This window comes from Geotrypetes seraphini, chromosome 15 (genome assembly GCF_902459505.1).
Source record: "Geotrypetes seraphini chromosome 15, aGeoSer1.1, whole genome shotgun sequence".
Taxonomy (NCBI): domain Eukaryota; kingdom Metazoa; phylum Chordata; class Amphibia; order Gymnophiona; family Dermophiidae; genus Geotrypetes; species Geotrypetes seraphini.
The window spans coordinates 44936179-44954212 of record NC_047098.1 but is presented as its reverse complement, the minus strand read 5'-3'; the positions used below and the strand labels follow the sequence as shown (position 1 = coordinate 44954212).

At 41.9% G+C, this 18034-nt stretch overlaps 1 protein-coding gene across 9 annotated transcripts in view; it reads right to left on the bottom strand.

Moving 5' to 3' along the window:
- The window catches only part of BRIP1 (BRCA1 interacting protein C-terminal helicase 1), a 354698-nt gene that overhangs the window by 298523 nt on the left and 38141 nt on the right, over window positions 1-18034 (bottom strand). For 8 of the 9 annotated variants that reach the window (XM_033922791.1, XM_033922782.1, XM_033922784.1 and 5 more), the window contains exon 5: window positions 2379-2522. The exons of the other annotated variant lie outside the window; for it this stretch is intronic. In XM_033922791.1, coding sequence (XP_033778682.1) covers window positions 2379-2522 — 144 coding nt within the window. The remainder of the gene's footprint in view (window positions 1-2378; window positions 2523-18034) is intronic. 9 annotated transcript variants of the gene reach the window in all.

Sequence of the window (18034 nt, the reverse complement as noted above, 5' to 3'; positions counted from 1 at the left end):
GAAACCAGTTGTCACCCATGATCACCTCATCAAACTAATCAAACTAGTTCACTCAATGCCAACACGGTGCAGACAGATGATCAAGAAGAGGGTGGCTCACCAAATACTGACAAAGTGTAAGAATGGATAGAAACCTCCGATGTGATATAACTAATACAAAAACAGGTTTCAACACACAACTGTGAAGAATTATTATCAAGAGGAAAAAACTTCAGATTCCTGCGCCACTGAAGAATATGAATTCAAAAGTGGTTAATAGCAGAGACAGGATTTCTATCATCGGTCAAAAACCTCTTGTAACCGATCTAAAAAATATTTTAAATTCAGTGAGTTATATATTTTATCATTGTTGAAAATGATCAGCTGTAACATTAATGCACTTATCTTATAATGCTGATAAGAGCCCGATGGGACCCATTTCGCCAAGGTATTGGCTTTGTCGAGGGACTTTTTGAAAACTACAAAAGAAAAAAAGTGCAATCGCATATAGAATATAAAATAATCAGTTGTTGAAACATTAAATAGAAATAGTACTCACTGCATTCAGTTTAACTGCTACTAAATATAAAAAATGGCGCTGGTGACTTACTGAACGCTACATAAGCGCACTTATGCTCAGCTCGAGTGATGTCATACATCAGCTGATGATACTAACTGAAAATCTCAATAGATTTTATGAACTAAACTAAACTAAACCTTAAGTTTATATACCGCATCATCTTCACGGAAGTAGAGCTCGGCACGGTTTACAAGAACTTAAAAATGAGAAAGGGTAGGAAAAGGTTTACATAAGTTTATAAGTTGAGTGGAAAAGTAAGGGAAAAAAGAAATTACATGTTAGAAAAGAGCCAGGTTTTTAGTTGCTTGCGGAATAAATATGAAAAAACAGCTGATGTCAAAAAAAGGAATTCCAACCCACAGTGCTATTGAGCCCGTATGGTTTCAATGTATTTAAGCGAAACATCCATCTAGCCTCGCGCTGGAGTAACCTTTTCTGACGATCAACCTTCCTCTCAGAAACACCTTAAATGTTTAAACTCATGATGAAACTCAATACAGTGTTCAACCAAAGGTGCGCTGATTCTTTAAGCTTAAGATTAGACTTGTGCTCACTCATCCTGATTTTAAATGGACGGATGGACTTGCCAACTTGAAGCTTGGCACAAGGGCAAATGACTACATAAATAATATAATCAGTGTTACAAGTTAAAAAATGTTGAATCTGGTATTCTCTGTTGTCCATAGGATTAATGAACGTTTTCCCTTGATGAGTTACAGGACAAATGCTGCAAGATCCGCATTTATAAAAATCTTTTGGCAAAGTGTTAGTACTTGCAGAAGATATACGATAGACTGCTGGACTGAGGATATTTTTAAAATTTTTTTCACGAGAAAAGGCAATTCTTAAAGGCACCTCTTGAAAAACAGTGTTTGTCTATATAATTTTCCAATTGTCTCTCAATATGTTGGCTGGGATCCTTCCCTGTGGCACTGAAACAAACCACACAAGTTTGAATGGGTTCTTCAATTCCATTGGAAATGGTCTTGTTTTTATTAAGCAGCAGATCCCTGTTGCAGTATCTAGCATCTAGGGATAACCTCGCTCACTAATTCTTCACAGTTGTGTGTTGAAACCTGTTTTTGTATTAATTATATCACCAAATACTGAGCCATCACTGACATATAAAACGGCCTTTATCAAGGCCACCTACATGAAGATGAAGGATATGATGATGCTTGTATGTAATTTTTTGGCCAGCAAAGTACAATACTCGATTTAAGCAGAAAAACAATTAACATGGCAACTTTAACAAACAAACTCAGAAATTTAAGGCCAAGCTAAAATAAAAAGTTGATTCTAATAGCCAAATGTATTCCTTATAATGTGGTAAACAGACAAATTTAGTGGGTCAAAAAAAAAAAAATTTTAAATAAAAGATCAGAAAGTTGAAAGAATACAAAATTCACAAGTGGTTCCAGACTTTTGCACACCACCATGTATATGCACTACAGACTAGTTTTGACCCCAGATTTCACAACTCTCTCAAGTGTGTGTGTGTGTGTGTGTGTGGAGGGGGGGGTTGCCTATATGTAGCTTTTCTATAATTCTTTCTTCTAAAATTGTTGAAATACAAGACTCCTTCACATTGAACTTGTGCTGAGAATCAGTCACTTAAAATCACCGACAGCTTTTGCAATACACTGATTCTGAAGTGACAAACTTTAGGTTAGAAATGTGATGACAAAGGAGGGACAGGTCACCTTTCAATCACAGCTCTCCCTGCATTATAGTGTGTTACATGTGTCATTTTTTAAAATGAGGTATTAGATTGTTCTTTGCTATGCAGCAGAATGTGTGATTAACAGACAGTACTCACTGTTTTCGGTACGAGAGGAATGAACGTTTCCGAATGACACATCTCTTCTTCTTTCCTTTGCTGCTGCTCTGTAGCTCCTAAATCTATGTCCAAATCCTCATTGATAAAATGCACTCCTCTGCCAAGACAAGGACGTTTCTTAGACTGTGAGAGGAAGCAAACCATTATGAAACCAGGAAGAGTCAACTAATACAATCTTTTTCATATCAGACTGTTCAGATGTGGAAGTGTCTTCCATTAGAAATAAGAATCTTTTCTAGTAGTTAGGTGTGTCATTCTGGACTGTAGGGTATTCCTCCCATCTTCCCCCCCATGCTCCCAAGCCGTGCAGAAGGAATCCATTCCAACTTTTTAACTCCTCCTCCTTCATCAGAGGGCTCTGCTACCTTCTTAGGCTTTTTAGCCCCGAGGAGAGTAGCAATAACTACCTCCGAGTATCCTTTGTATGTTAATGCCACACGCTCAAGAGCCATGCCATAAGAGCAAATGACTACTGACCCCTGAAAAAGAAGGCCCAGCTTCATCTGCAGTCTGAGTCCCTCTGCAGATGCACTAAATAGATCCGCATACCATGGTATGTGTGGCCAATCTGGTGCCATGAGAATGACTTTCCCCAGATGGTTTGCAACTCTACGGAGTATCTGCTCTATCATGGGCCATGAACAAAACATGTACAAGAACTCGTTCTTTGGCAATGGATGGACCAAAATATCCAGACCTGCACTCCTGGGCTCGGATCTTCAACTGAAGAAACGGTCTGCCTTCTTATTTCTCCTTGTCACAATCAGATCAAACGTTGGGCGATCCCAGCGAAGAACAATAGACAGCATCCACCCTCCGGGATCCAAAGTGTCTGTTGTGGTAATCTGCCTGGACATTGCCCACTCCTGCTACATGCGCAGCTGAAAGGGCCTGAAGGTGAAACTCTGCCCACTGGAATAGTAAGCAGGCCTCCAGACTCAGCTGCACCTCCCTTGGTGCCTCATTGGCAATTGACATGTGTCACTGCGGTAGCATTGTCTGAGAAGACTTGGACCACTTGTCCTTCCAGAATCTTCTCCAGCTTCTGCAATGCCAATCGAATGGCTCAAAGCTCCAATCTGTTGATTGACCACTTCTTTTGGAAGGCGGACCAACGCCACTAAATTGGGCATCCATTGCAGTGAGCTCCCCAACTGAATAGGCTGGAAACTGTTGTCACAATTACCCACAAAGCTATTCTGAGAGGCATGGCCCTAGATAATGCTTGTGGGTGGAGGCACCAGCTCAGACTGGCATGGGATTCTGGATTTTATGGCAGAGCCATTTACAGGGAGTCCGATTGTGATGACCACCACGATAGCCGTGTGTTCTGGAGAGGACGCATGTGAATTCGCTCAAGGAACCACATCTATCGTGGAAGCCATGGAACCTAGCATTTGCAGTGCCATGCAGATGGAACTGCCATGGCCAACATGTTTGTTATCTAAGTACAAAGCTTCTGTATGAGTGCTTTTGGAAGATAGACACAGCCTTCTGAAGTGTTGAAGACTCCTCACAGATATTCCAGGGATTGGGATGGGATCATTTGGCTCTTTTGAAAATTCACTATTCAACCCAGGCTCTGCAGGACCTGGACCACTGCTTGTTCTCTTTCTGAGAATGACAGAGACCTGATCATCCAGTCATCAAGGTATGCAACTGCAATCTTGTCCTGCGGAGATGAGCAGCTACCACCACCATCTCCTTGGTGAACATGCGGAGCGCTGTCACCAGACCAAAGGGAAACACCAAGAACTGGCATTGGTTCTCCAAGACATGAAATCTCAGGAACTCCCTGTGTTCCAGAAAGATGGGAATATGAAGGTAGGCTTCCGTCAAATCCAAGGAAGCTAGAAATTCTCCTGGTGCCAACACTGTGATGACTGACCACTTTTTCCATGAGAAAACATGGAACCTTCTGTACTACACTGACATGCATGAGATCCAGAATAGGTATCCAATCTTCTGAGCCTTTCTTGGACACTATGAAGTATATGCCCTAGCCTAAATAATTGAGTGGCACAGACCTTACTTACCAGGCACCCTGCCAGAGAGTCCACAATCCAGTCTGCTAAGAGCTAAGTGAATTCAAGCTTGTAACTGCTTCAAATGATCTCTAGTACCCAAAAGTCTGACGAAATCTGCACACAGGCCTCCACATAAATCCAAGAGTCGTCAGGGAAATGGCTCCAGTCATGGAGACATTGTGCTTTCTTGGAGGCTGAAGCAGGTTGAGTGTACATATTCCAACTCCCTTAGCAACTTAAAGAAATCATCCAGTCCAGCAGCAAGATGGGGGCTATCCAGTCTTTTGTACTGAGTGTCACATGTTTGATTATCTCCAAATTTGTGAGAGGTTTTATATGTGTGCTTGATGAAAAGAGATATTAGCACTCAGGGAACGGACATGATCTCTTGAAGCTAGAGTAGCAAACTTGGAGAAGATGAGGGAGACAGAGGGGTACATAGAAGAGACCTACAGAGATGATGTAGAAAATTCCCATCTCCAGTCTGGCAGACTTTGTGCTGCCTCAGAGGAGGGAGGTCTTCTTAAAGGAGAGCATCATCCTGGTGAAATAAGAAGCAATCCTGTAGCCAGGATCTGTCCACCAGGGGATACAATATCCTCTTGCAGTGGGCTTCTTCCCAGGAAGGAACACAAGAACACTAGAATAGCCTTGCTGGGTCCACCCAGTCCAGTGTCTTGTCTTCAAGTGGGCCAATCCAAATCACAAGTACCTGGCAAAAATCCAAAATTACAAAGACTAGGGGACACTCGATGAAGTTACAGGGAAATACTTTTAAAACCAGTAGAAGGAAATATTTTTTCACTTAAAAAATAGTTGAGCTCTGGAACGCATTGCCAGAGGTTGTGATAAGAGCGGATAACGTAGCTGGTTTTAATAAAGGTTTGGACAATTTCCTGGAGGAAAAGTCCATAGTCTGTTATTGAGAAAGACATGAGGGAAGCCACTGCTTGCCCTGGATCAGTAGAATGGAATGTTGCTACTCCTTGGGTTTTGGCCAGGTACTAGGGACCTGGATTGGCCACCATGAGAAAGGGATACTGGGCTTGATGGACCATTGTCTGACCCAATAAGGCTATTCTTAAGTTCTTAAAAATAATTTTATTTTCTGTTTTGTGATTACAATATGCCAAATTTGAAATGTGTATCCTGCCAGAGCTGGTGTTAGACAATGAGCATGAGCTAGGACCTAAAAGACAGAATAAAAGTCTTTTTTGGTTTAACACCAAAGCACTGGCATGGAGTTGGAGGGCAAAAAGGGAGGGGTGTGTGAAGAGGGTACAAAAATAAAACTGCCAGACCGTTTGAAAAAAAATGCACGATTGGGCAGGAAAAGTGAATAGATACGGAAAATCAATTCAATAGGCCAAATTGAATCAAAAAATTTTCCCCTGAATCTGACAGGACTACTGCAGACTGCCTCAGCTCTAAAAGTTAACTGGATCTGAGGGAAAAAATCATTGCCTCAATTGAACTGTCCTCCAATGTTGAAATCTTCAAGCTGTCAGTCAGATCGAAGTCTCACTGATCTTCAACTTCTGTGGACCTGCACACGCGAAGGGGGGGGAGGCGAAATGCAGCCAGTACCCTGAAGAGCCCAGCTGAGCCCCCTGTGGATGCCTAACAGCCTGTGCTTAAACCCCTGCAACCCAGTAGGCAAGTAAATCTTCTAGAGGTCAAACCCAACTCCACAAAGCTGCAGGCTGGCTAACAGATACCACAGAGGGATTGGCCTGTCAGGTGAGGACCTCAGTCTGCTTTTCCTCCATGCAGGCAGAGCTTAATCTCCTGAGGAGTTCTGAGCACCGAAATCCGTCAAAACCAGGAAAAACACACCAAAAATAAAGAAATATACAGAGCAGATCAGAAGGACTCCTTTTGGCTCGCGTACAGAAAGAAAAATTGAAGGGTGAAGCAGAGCCCTCTGGTGAAGGGGGTGTTGAAAAGCTTGAAAGGATTCCATCTATATGGCTCACAAGCATGGGGAGAATACCCCATGGTCCAGAATGACACACCTATTGCACTAGAAATCATTTTTGTAAAATTTTCAAGACATTTTTGAAAAATGTTACTCTTGATTTTAACTTTTTGTGTACTAATTTTTAAAGTATATGTACTCTCCCCTTAATCTAGGGTTTCTCTTGTTGCAATCCACTCTGAACTAGAGAGTTGCACGGGGACAGAAATCCCACCCATCCACACCTGTCCCCGCCAGGATCCTCTCCGTCCCCACCCATCCCCGCAAGGAATTACCTCCATCCCCGCCTGTCCCCATAAAAAGCAGCAATTACTTCTGACAGGATCATCAATTCCACAGTTTCTTTTGTGTTTGCGCTGCTGTTTTCCTTGTGGAATCTCTTTGGTGGAACCCTTTTTTGTTTTCTGTTCAGGTAATTAACTTATAAACCCCCTCTTTTACTAAGGCTGACGTGTCCATTATATTATATGGACGAACCTTGTTTACAAAACCTTCCATCCCTGTGGGAGTGCCGCTGGCTAGAGGGGGGTCCCCCTGTGAGTCCCGTGGGTTAGGGGGGATTCCCGCGGGACCCGTGGGATTCCCGCGATCCCCGTTCCAGTGCAGACCTCTACTCTGAACCTGAATTGAAAAGCAGCGGAATATAAGATTTCTGGTTAAATTAGACTATGAAGATGACACTGTTATGTCAGAGGTCCTATTCAAAGTGAACTTGACAAGGGAAATGTCAGTGTATTTAAAAAAAAAAAAATCTGAGAAAGTAATGAGAGAATAGCCAAAATATAACTTAAATAAAAGCCCTCATTGTTCAGATGATCTCACATCAAGCTGCAATTCTTACCAGTAGTTTGGGCTTTGTGCTACAATAGATATCAAGGCCTGGATTCTGAAGGTGGCAATAATCAGCATGTGCCTGAAAAAATGACACCACACGTGTGCCATTCAGATTATGGTGCTGATTTCAGAATCGCGGACTGCGTTGAAGATAGGTGTCGGAAATATACGTCAGAGAATTACAGGCCTACATTTCCAGTGCCTACCTTTGACGTAGAATCATGCTTAGCAGTGCCGAACATCAACCCCGCCTATAATTGTGCCTCTTTTCATGTTTAGTATCGCTAAGCATCTGAATAGATGCAATTCCGGTGCCATGGATTGTAAGCACCTCATGTTGCTTACTTTTTTTCTTTTGTTTATAATTGGTTTTTAACAGTGCAATTACCAAACCTTTAATAGCCAATCAAACTAATTAACTTAGGCACTGGTAGAGCGCCTTCCTAATGGTGTCGCTTTAGAATCCAGGCCTAAATGTTCAGGTCAGACTTATTTTGATAGCTTTAAAAAATATTAGCAAATGAAACAAGTTTACAGGATAGAGAAAAAAATACATTTTCATATTTATTTTTCACCTACTAACAAAGTACTCTACGTGAAGTACAAAATGATATGTACAGTATTTTTCACTCCATAAGACGAATATACCCCCCCCCCCCCCGGAGCGGTACCTTTGATTTGTGGAGGTCGGTGGACGGCTGTCTGCTGCTTGTCGGGGCCCATGGCGCACAAGCGCGCTATTGTCTGGACCAGCCAACACTTCCTAATTGTGCCGGTCGCTGGTGCTTCGCTGGACGGCTGCTTGCTGTTATCAGTATGTCGGGGCCAGCGGTGAACAAGCGCCACTTCTAAATGGCTGCCTCAGTTCTCGCTAGCTCCTCACGAGAACTGAGGCAGGCAGCCATTCAGAAGTGGCTTGCGGCCATGCAGCAGCACACTTGTGCGCCGCTGGCCCCGACATGCCGGTAAACATTGGGCAGCCGTCCAGTGAAGCACCAGCGACCAGCACAATTAGGAAGTGTTACTGGCCCAGGCATTAGCAAGCTTGTGCGCTGTGGGCCCCGACAAGCAGCAGGCAGCCATCGACCGACCTCCACAATTTGAAGGTACTGCTGGGGGGGAGGGGGGGCTGGGACGGAATTTAAAGGTGCTGGGGGGTATGTAAAAGCGATGATTGATTGGGGGGGGGGGGCTGGGACAGAATTTAAAGGTGCTGGGGGGTATGTAAAAGTGATGATTGATTGGGGGGGGCCAGAATTTAAAAGTTTGTGGGCTGGGATGGAATTTAAAGGTGCTGGGGGGTATGCAAAAGTGATGATTGATTGGGGGGGCTGGGATGGAATTTAAAGGTGTCGGGTATATTAATATACAATTTGGTTCATAATGGGTTTTTTTTCTTGTTTTCCTTCTTTAAATCTGGAGTGCGTCTTATGATGAGGTGCATCTTATGGGGCGAAAAATATATTTAAAAACATGCAACCTTCCTGCTCTCCTCCTTTGTCGCCTGTTGTTGAAAGTACTATATGAGATTTAATCAGAAGGACTTTACTGAACTTTCACTATAATTCCTTTGATTACTGGTATTTAAAACAATTTTTCTAATGTAATTTTCTGATCTACCCTCTTCTACATAGTGAGTTTTAGCTTAAACTCATAATGTTTCATTTACCTTTGACTTGATTAATTGAATTGTAATATATTATATATGGGTTGAGCTTTTCTTGATTGTTTAATTATTTAATTTTCTATAAATAGATTTATTAAAAAAAAACATGCAACCTAATGAAGACACTGGATTCTCATCTAAAATAACCACTCACAAATGCCCCAAAACCATATGCCAAAATTCCCTAATGCAGTTTGATTTGGCTCTAGAATACCTTAATCATGACCTCCCAGGCAGCAGGAAAACAAAGACATGGAATTAATCGAGGACATAGCGAACATCACACTACGCGGGGACACAGTAATGCTAGGAGACTTCAACATGCCCGATGCAGATTGGAACACACTCTCCGCGACTACAGGTAACAGCAAAAGAATATTAACCTCCATAAAGGGTGCATGTCTCAAGCAAATGGTATTAGAACCCACCAGAGACCAGGCGATACTAGACCTAGTACTCACCAATGGAGATAGCGTCTCGGAAGTCTCAGTAGGTGATACACTGGCCTCCAGCGACCATAATATGGTATGGCTCAACCTCAAGAAAGGTTTCTCTAAGTCCAACACAGCAACAAGGGTTCTCAACTTTAGAGGCACAGACTTCAACCGCATGGGAGATTTTGTCCATGAGGAGCTACATAAACAAGCAAAATCTGACAACTTAGAGGATATGTGGTCGACTCTGAAGTCCATCCTACATGAAGCAACAAAACGATACACAAAAACAGTAAGTAAACGCAGGAGAAACAAAAGACCCCAATGGTTCACTAAAGAAATTTCAGACCTAGTTAAAAAGAAAAAAGAAGCATTCATCACCTACAAACATTTAGGAAACCAGGGGGCGAAAGTGGACTATCTAGACAGATCTAAAGCTGTCAAAAAAGAAGTCAGAGAGGCCAAACTCCGAATGGAGGAAGAGCTAGCACGGAATATTAAGAAAGGGGATAAATCTTTCTTTAGCTATGTTAGTGACAGGAAAAGAAACAAAGTTGGGATAGAACGGCTGAAGCAATCGGACGGTAACTTTGCGGAATCAGATTCTGCCAAGGCAGAGCTACTAAACGAATACTTCTGTTCAGTCTTCACCTGTGAAGCGCCGGGAGCTGGTCCACAGCTTCAGACGGGAGGTAACCTGGAAGACCCATTTCAAGATTTCGAGTTTACGCCCAGTAGCGTCTACGAAGAACTATCAAGACTCAAAGTAAACAAAGCCATGGGACCGGACAACCTACACCCCAGGGTGCTCAGGGAGCTAAGTGAAGTCCTGGCAGAACCATTATCTGTGCTTTTCAATCTTTCCCTACGCACAGGAAGAGTCCCCTTGGACTGGAAAACCGCCAACATAATCCCACTCCACAAAAAGGGCTGCAGGACAGAGACAGCAAACTACAGACCAGTGAGTCTCACATCTATAGTGTGTAAACTCATGGAAACACTGATCAAACGGAACCTTGACACAATTCTAGACGAGGAAAACCTACGTGACCCCCACCAACATGGGTTCACCCAGGGTAGATCCTGCCAATCTAATCTGATTAGCTTTTTTGACTGGGTTACTAAACAACTGGATGCCGGAGAATCACTGGACGTGGTATATTTGGACTTCAGCAAAGCATTTGATAGCGTCCCACACCGAAGGCTTTTGAACAAGTTGAAATCGATAGGATTAGGAGACACTCTAACTGCATGGGTTGGGGATTGGCTGAGCGGTAGACTTCAGAAGGTGGTGGTGAACGGTACCCCATCTGAGCCGTCGGACGTAATCAGTGGGGTGCCACAGGGCTCAGTCCTGGGCCCGATTCTATTCAATTTATTCATAAGGGATATGACGCAAGGGCTTAAAGGAAGGGTAGCACTGTTCGCTGACGACGCCAAACTTTGCAACATAGTAGGCAAAAACTTATTACCTGATAATATGACACACGATCTACTGCTGCTGGAAAGATGGTCAACTACTTGGCAGCTAGGCTTCAATGCTAAAAAATGCAAGTTAATGCACCTGGGTAGGAGAAACCCGCGTAGAACTTATGTACTGAATGGTGAGACCTTGGTTAAGACCACGGCAGAACACGATCTAGGGGTGATCATTAGTGAGGACATGAAAGCTGCCAATCAAGTAGAGAAGGCTTCCTCCAGGGCAAGACAAATGATGGGTTGTATCCGTAGAGGTTTTGTCAGCAGGAGACCTGAAGTCATGCTGCCGTTGTACAGATCCATGGTGAGGCCTCACTTGGAGTACTGTGTTCAGTTCTGGAGACCACACTACCATAAGGACATACTAAGGATCGAGTCAGTTCAGCGAATGGCGACCAGGATGGTCTTGGGGCTCAAGGATGTAATGTAATGTAATGTAATTTATTTCTTATATACCGCTACATCCGTTAGGTTCTAAGCGGTTTACAGAAAATATACATTAAGATTAGAAATCTCACGTATGAAGAAAGACTAAAAAAACTGCGGCTGTACTCACTTGAGGAAAGAAGAGAACGGGGGGACATGATTGAAACGTATAAGTACATCACGGGACGTACTGAGTCGGAAGATGATATCTTCTGTCTCATGGGACCCTCAACCACCAGAGGGCATCCGCTGAAAATCAGGGGAGGAAAATTTCATAGCGACTCCAGAAAGTACTTCTTCACTGAGAGAGTGGTGGATCGGTGGAACGGACTCCCACTGCAGGTGATTGAGGCCAGCAGCGTGACGGATTTTAAGAGGAAATGGGATACTCACGTGGGATCTCTAAGGGTGTGAACTCTGGGGGGCGGGCACTTGGAATCGGCAGACTTGCTGGGCTATAGCTCTTTTCTGCCGTCATTTTCTATGTTCTATGTTTCTAAGCTTTTAACTATTTTCTTAATTTTAAACAAACAATGGGACATTTGTACTTGCAGTCAATAAAGGAACTATTTTTAATAATAAATGCCATCAGGGCAAAATGACACTGTGTTTTCTTTGGCATAGTGAGCTATTACTTTATATTTAGTACACAGATCTGTAATAATAAAAGTGAAATTGCTTACCTATAATGGCAATTCTCTACAGACAAGCATGCGAAAGAAGCCAGGATAGGGGGCAAGATCAAGTGTCACCCTTGCCAGAGTTTATTGCTCTACTCAGAAGCTAAGGAGAGCCCCTGAGCATGTGCAGGTGTTCCTATGCTGATAAAAGTACCAATTCTCTGTCAATTCATAACATAGCTCAAGATATAACTAATAGGGGGGGAACAAGGATGAGAACACATGACTTCATTTCCCTGCTGCTCACAGAGAACCCCTGTTACAAGTAAACAATCTCACTTTCTCTGTGGGCAAGCAGGGCTGAATGGAGCCAGAATAGTAGGTAATTTCAAAGCTAAAGGCTGTTTAGTTTTATTGCTTAATAACCTGTAATAAAAGATGGAAGTAGTTGTGCAAAAAATGGACTGTCTAAAAATGCTGTCACTGTGAGAAGATGCACAAAGGTGTGAATAGAAGACCATATGGCTCCCTTATAAATATCAAGTGAAGTTGATCCAAGATGATTCACAGTTGTTGGCTTCAGTCTATCAATATGGTCCACAATCCATTTGGAAATTGATTGTTTTCAGTCAGGATTGTAGAGACAAAAAGGTGAGAATCCTTCTGTAGAAAGATTTATGGTCCACTAATCAGTTACATAAACAAATATGTGCCTGTTAGTTTTCTAGGGAAAACCATAATATCTCCTCCAGGTTCAGCTATCTTTGCTTACTTACACGACACCAGACCCAGGCTAATGAGAAATACTTTTATTATGAAAATAGAAAAATATAGTTCATAAGCCAGCAGCAATAACTAATTATTGTTCACAAAATATCCGATTACATATATGAAACTCAGTACATAATTATCACAACACTCTTGCTAGATAAATAAGATAAACTAATTCTTACACTCTAAATAATTCCTTATAATAATAATTCCAGATTAGCAGCAAACTAAATATATCGTTTATCACCAAGAGTAGCTTCACCTCTCCTTATCCTGAACCACAATAGGAATCATTTATCTAACCCCAGCTGATAAGATAATAGAATTCCGTATTCTCACCATCCAATTAGGCCTTGGCACAAAATCAGGTGAAAGGGAAGACATCCTCTACTCAGCACTGAAAATAAGAATTCTTTTGGTACCGGAACAAGAGTTCGTCAGCCACTGGAGAAGCTGTAACTTAGGTTGACAGCAAAGGTTTCCTTGATGTGATGGAATCCAGATCTGTTTAAAGGTCCAGATCTCTCTCTCAGGCAGAGAGTCACAAGAGGTAACTTTTCAGGATTTAATTATTATAAGATGTGCAGAGAATCCAATGTTAAGATGTAAGCTCCCTCACATCCCAACACAGAATAATTATAATTAGCATCTTTTCACTTGGATCTTGTCAGATGACCTCCCCGGACCAATCCAGAAACAGAACTTAGATGAATAGCCTTTCTGTAGAGTCTCATACAGGCTGTGACAGAGGCGCCTTCGTTAATTAAGACCAGCACAGGAGCAATTCCTCCTCCAAGATTCACAGAGGCTGAGCATGGAGGCATAGCTGGATATCCTTGACTAGAATACAGTTCTGGTACATACTCAGAATGCATCAGGCAGAAACAGAAAAGATGTGTTCTTCTTTCTCTTCTTGCTAGGTTCAGGCTGGAATGATTTCTTGCAACAATGGTTCAGGCTTGATAATGCCAAAGAGGCCTAACCTTCAGGTGCAAATAAGGAAACACCCCTACATTTCCCAATAGCTGAATCACTTTCAAATTATATTAATCAAAGCTTTTTTCCAATGTAGTGTGTGTAGCATAGCTTCATTTGAGTAGAAGTGTGGTTTTGGGAGGGGGGAAAAGCTGAAAGGACTCTAATTAGGTTAAGGTGGAACTCTAACCACAACCTTTAGCAAGAAGGAAGGATACTTCTGTAACATAACCCAGGTAGGAAAAAAAAGTGTATATGGAAAACAGTGGACTAGGGCCTGAAGTTCTCTCACTGGCCTGACCATAGTGATAGCAATGAGGAAAAAGTACCTTCAAAAAAAGTGTTGTTTGGACATTGATTCAAAGGGGGCTTGAGTCATCTGTATGAGAAAAATGTTGAGCTCCTAAGAGTTGGGGGGGTAGGGGGAGAAGGAGGTTGAATAGGTGGCTTGGTGCGTTAAAAATCCTTTTATGAACCTGGAGACCAAGGGATGAATAGAGAGAGGTTTGATGATATGCTATGACAGCAAATAACTGCAAACATACCAAAGAGGTTTGCATTTCAGAGTTGGAAAAGGCAGAATTTCTCCCCTCCCCACCATCACAACCCCAGGAATTAGATCACTGGTAGTTTAGTAGACCCTTCTTCCCCACTTGCCTTGAAGAGGAGGTAAGAGCAATGCCCACTTGCTCCTGCCTCTATGCTGCCATCATCTAAAAAGAGATTAGGTTCTTACCTTGCTAATATTTTTTCCAGTAGATAGGGATGGAATGCTAAACCAAGGTTCTTGCATCCGCTCCCACAAGTCCGTTGCAGGAGATACTGATTACTGTCTTCAGTACTCCCTCCTTCTCCCTGCTGTCTCCAGTCAGTCAGTTTCAAAGCTGGCGACAGCCCTACAGTACCACACAGGAGGAGGAGAATGGGGAGACTCCCCCAACAAAACTTCGATCTGCTCATAAATATAAACACATAGTTCATAAACATTCCATGAACAGGAAAGGAAACAAATAATCTTTATTAGCTAAAAGCCATAATAAACTGTGGAACTCTGGGGAAACCCCAAGTAACAATAACAGTAGAGTCTAAGTTAACTGGAACTCTCACACAATCAGCAAAAAAAAGGTCCCAAAATGTCCCCCCTTCCTCAAGCCCCGAAACAGCTATGAAAACCCCTCCCTCCTCCCTCCTGTAGGCTATTGATGTAGTGGTGTACATTCAGGTATCTTTCTGTTCCTGGAGAGATCCCATTTAATAAAAGAGAGTTACATTTAGATTTGAACCTGTCTCTTGGTTTACAGTCCACTGCACTAACCATTAAGCTACTTCTCTGTTCTGCAGAGAGATCCACGTATTCATTTTCATATAATACATGTCTTATTTCCCTGGTTTATAATTTAAACTTTTTGGTTTGTAAAATGGTTGTTCAGGATGGACATCGCCAACGGATGTCCCAATTTTGACTTGGATATTCTTTTAAAACTGTTAGATTTGCAAAGCGTTTCTTAAAAGCCCACAGTGACACAATCTGATTAAAAAATCCCTGTGAATTGTATACTAGTGTCCTGCTCATTGATGGTAAAGGGAGTTAGAGCTGACATAATGACCTAGGAAACTGATTCCTCAGGAACCCTTTTATATTACAGCTAGTCAAGATTTCTAAATGAACTTAAAAGAGGAAACAGACTTTTCACACACAAGAGCATGTCTATTTTAACTAAACCATGAAAAGCCCTGCTCTCAATTACTCTGTAAGGATAAGGATACAAGGTCTCCCCCCTGTGTTTGTTTAACAAGCGATTTATCACTATGGCATTTCATTGTGTATATACTGTGCATAATAATGAACTCATTTGTAACAAGAAACAATAAAATTCAGATTAAAAAAACAGATTGATTGTGACATGACCCAACAAATTAGTGTGACACTGAGAAATAATTAATATTTGTGAGCCAGGTCAGAACACGTCTGAGAAAAAAAAAAAAAAAAAAAAGAACCCTGCTATTCAATTTTTAAATAGCTGCCCCTCCTAAATGATGTTTTTAAATACATACCAAGAAATGGCACAAGAGGTAATTGCTGCTTTTTTTCTGATCAAAATGTATATCCAAGCTTTTCATAAACTAAGAAGCACTTTAGCAGGAACTAGCCATTCAAAATACTGTTGATTTATTTAATAAGTTAGTCATTTTGCTCTGTAAAAATAAGAGATAAAATGATGCTGGGATAAACGCGAGTCAGCCCTGCTCCCAAACATTTGGCCTGGATTAAACATATTCAGTCAATTCTTCCACAAATACCTCTCTTGACAAACTACATTTCTCCCACTCCCTATTTCATAAACAAACTCTTGTCTTGAATGGGAGAGGAGATGTCTTCAAAACTACTAAAAAGAACTGCAACAGACCACGAAGAAGTGAGGACAAGATGGCGCCAGTGGCAGCTGCCACAGTAAACCAATTCTCCAAGGAAGCGCTGAGAGAACTCACTCAAGCGATAACAAAGGCATTGCAACCGGCTTTGTGCCATTCATCCGAGCAGATGCTGTGCTTTGAGCCTTTTAACTGAAACAGTCTGTTGCACCATTGATCTAGATAGAACAACGGGCGTTATTGCTCGATGATGGACAAACGGAGCATGTGGAAGAACTAAAGGTACGCAGGCCTTAATGAAGTTGCATGGCGAATGCCTGGAGGACCTGGAAAACTGCTTTAGTCAGTCTAGCTTGTATCTTCATTCCCGAGATAATTCTGAATAACTTTCTCCTAGACACCTTAGAAACCACCTTGAACAAGCTCATCGGATCGGTCACAGACAGGTCAGAGACCAGAAGCCCAGGCTCATAATTATTAAATAACACAATGACATCCATAAAGTGGAAATCCTTAAAAAATATAAATTTAACAAGGATACTCTTATTTGAGGACTAGATTCGTATCTTTCAGGATTATTCAGCAGCTTTAACTAAAAAACACAAGCTCTTCTATCTTCTCTACACTAAATTGGCTGAAAAAAAAAAGATACGGTTCATGTTCCTCTATCCAGCCATCTTAAAAATGTATCACCAAGGAAGTTGGCACTCTTTTGATACGGCAGCAATGGCAGAAACCTACATGAATACTTATGTTGAAGTGGAAACATCTGATCCCTGAGGGATGAGTAATTCTAACATTTCTAATGTTGTTTCTGGGTTGTTTTAGATGTCTCCTGGTCTTTGAGTAATTTGTATATTGAAAGAGTGGGGACTGGAGATACTGTAACAGTAGAATATTTAAATCCCAAGATAGTTTACAATATTTGCAGAGACATCAGTGATACCCACCTTATTTAATACTTTGGAGTTTGTCAATTATGTTGTACATATGTGACAAGTTTCTTTCACACCAAGTTGGGGGCTCGGTGTAGCATCGGTTACATGATCCACCATCTTTCCCTCCATATTAAGAAGCGAGACATGGACACTTCCAGAGGGTTACATCGGGAATAGGGTTTCATGGGGGGGAGGGGGAGTTGGGATAAAGGATAGGGGTGGGCAAGGATGGCGGGAAATTTTTGCATTCAACTTGACAGATGCAAGATATATCAATGTTGTAATTGGAGCTTTTGTACACTACTTGTCATATATTCATTTTGATAGCATAGACCTGAATCTCTTCATATGTCTCCCGGGTGAAGGCTGGATGCCTAAGGAATCCTATTTGATCACTATGAATGGTATTATCTTTTATATTACATACTATAAGATTCCCTACAAATATTCACATTATGTCCTGGAATGTGTTGGGCAAAATGTCCCCGGTCAAGCACAGTAAGATTCTAATGATGTTAAATCGTCACCATGTAGATATTGCATGTCTCCAAGAAACAAAACTCACTGATTCAGAACACCTAAAACTGGGTAGGAGTTGGGTAGGACAGGTGCTTGCATCCTCATCTGACCATAAGCGGGCAGGAGTGGCCATATTGATTTACAAATCTTTAATTTGCATCACACAGTTAATTTCCAAAAATGGTGAGTGTAGACAGGTATTACTAAAGGTCTCAGTAGGTGATCACAGTTTCAATTTATTAGCAGTGTACGGCCCTAACATGTATGAGCATGGCTTCTTTAAACAGTTGGTAGCGTGCTGCATAGATACTGCAACGATGCCTCTAATCTTAGCAGAAGACCTAAATCAAAGTTCATGACTCTGTTTTGGATCGCTCATCTGCACATTCAGCTTCACTGGGGAATGCCATGTGTTTGTACACAATTACACTCATAGATCCAAAGCACATGGAACCATGTCCTGGATAGAATACACTTTTCTCTCTCCCTCTGTGTTTGATTGGGTGAATGGGGCAGATAGGCCCTTCGATTATATTAGATCACTCAAACTGGGCAAATATAACGACAGGCCCTTCACCTAGTCAACACTTTTGGA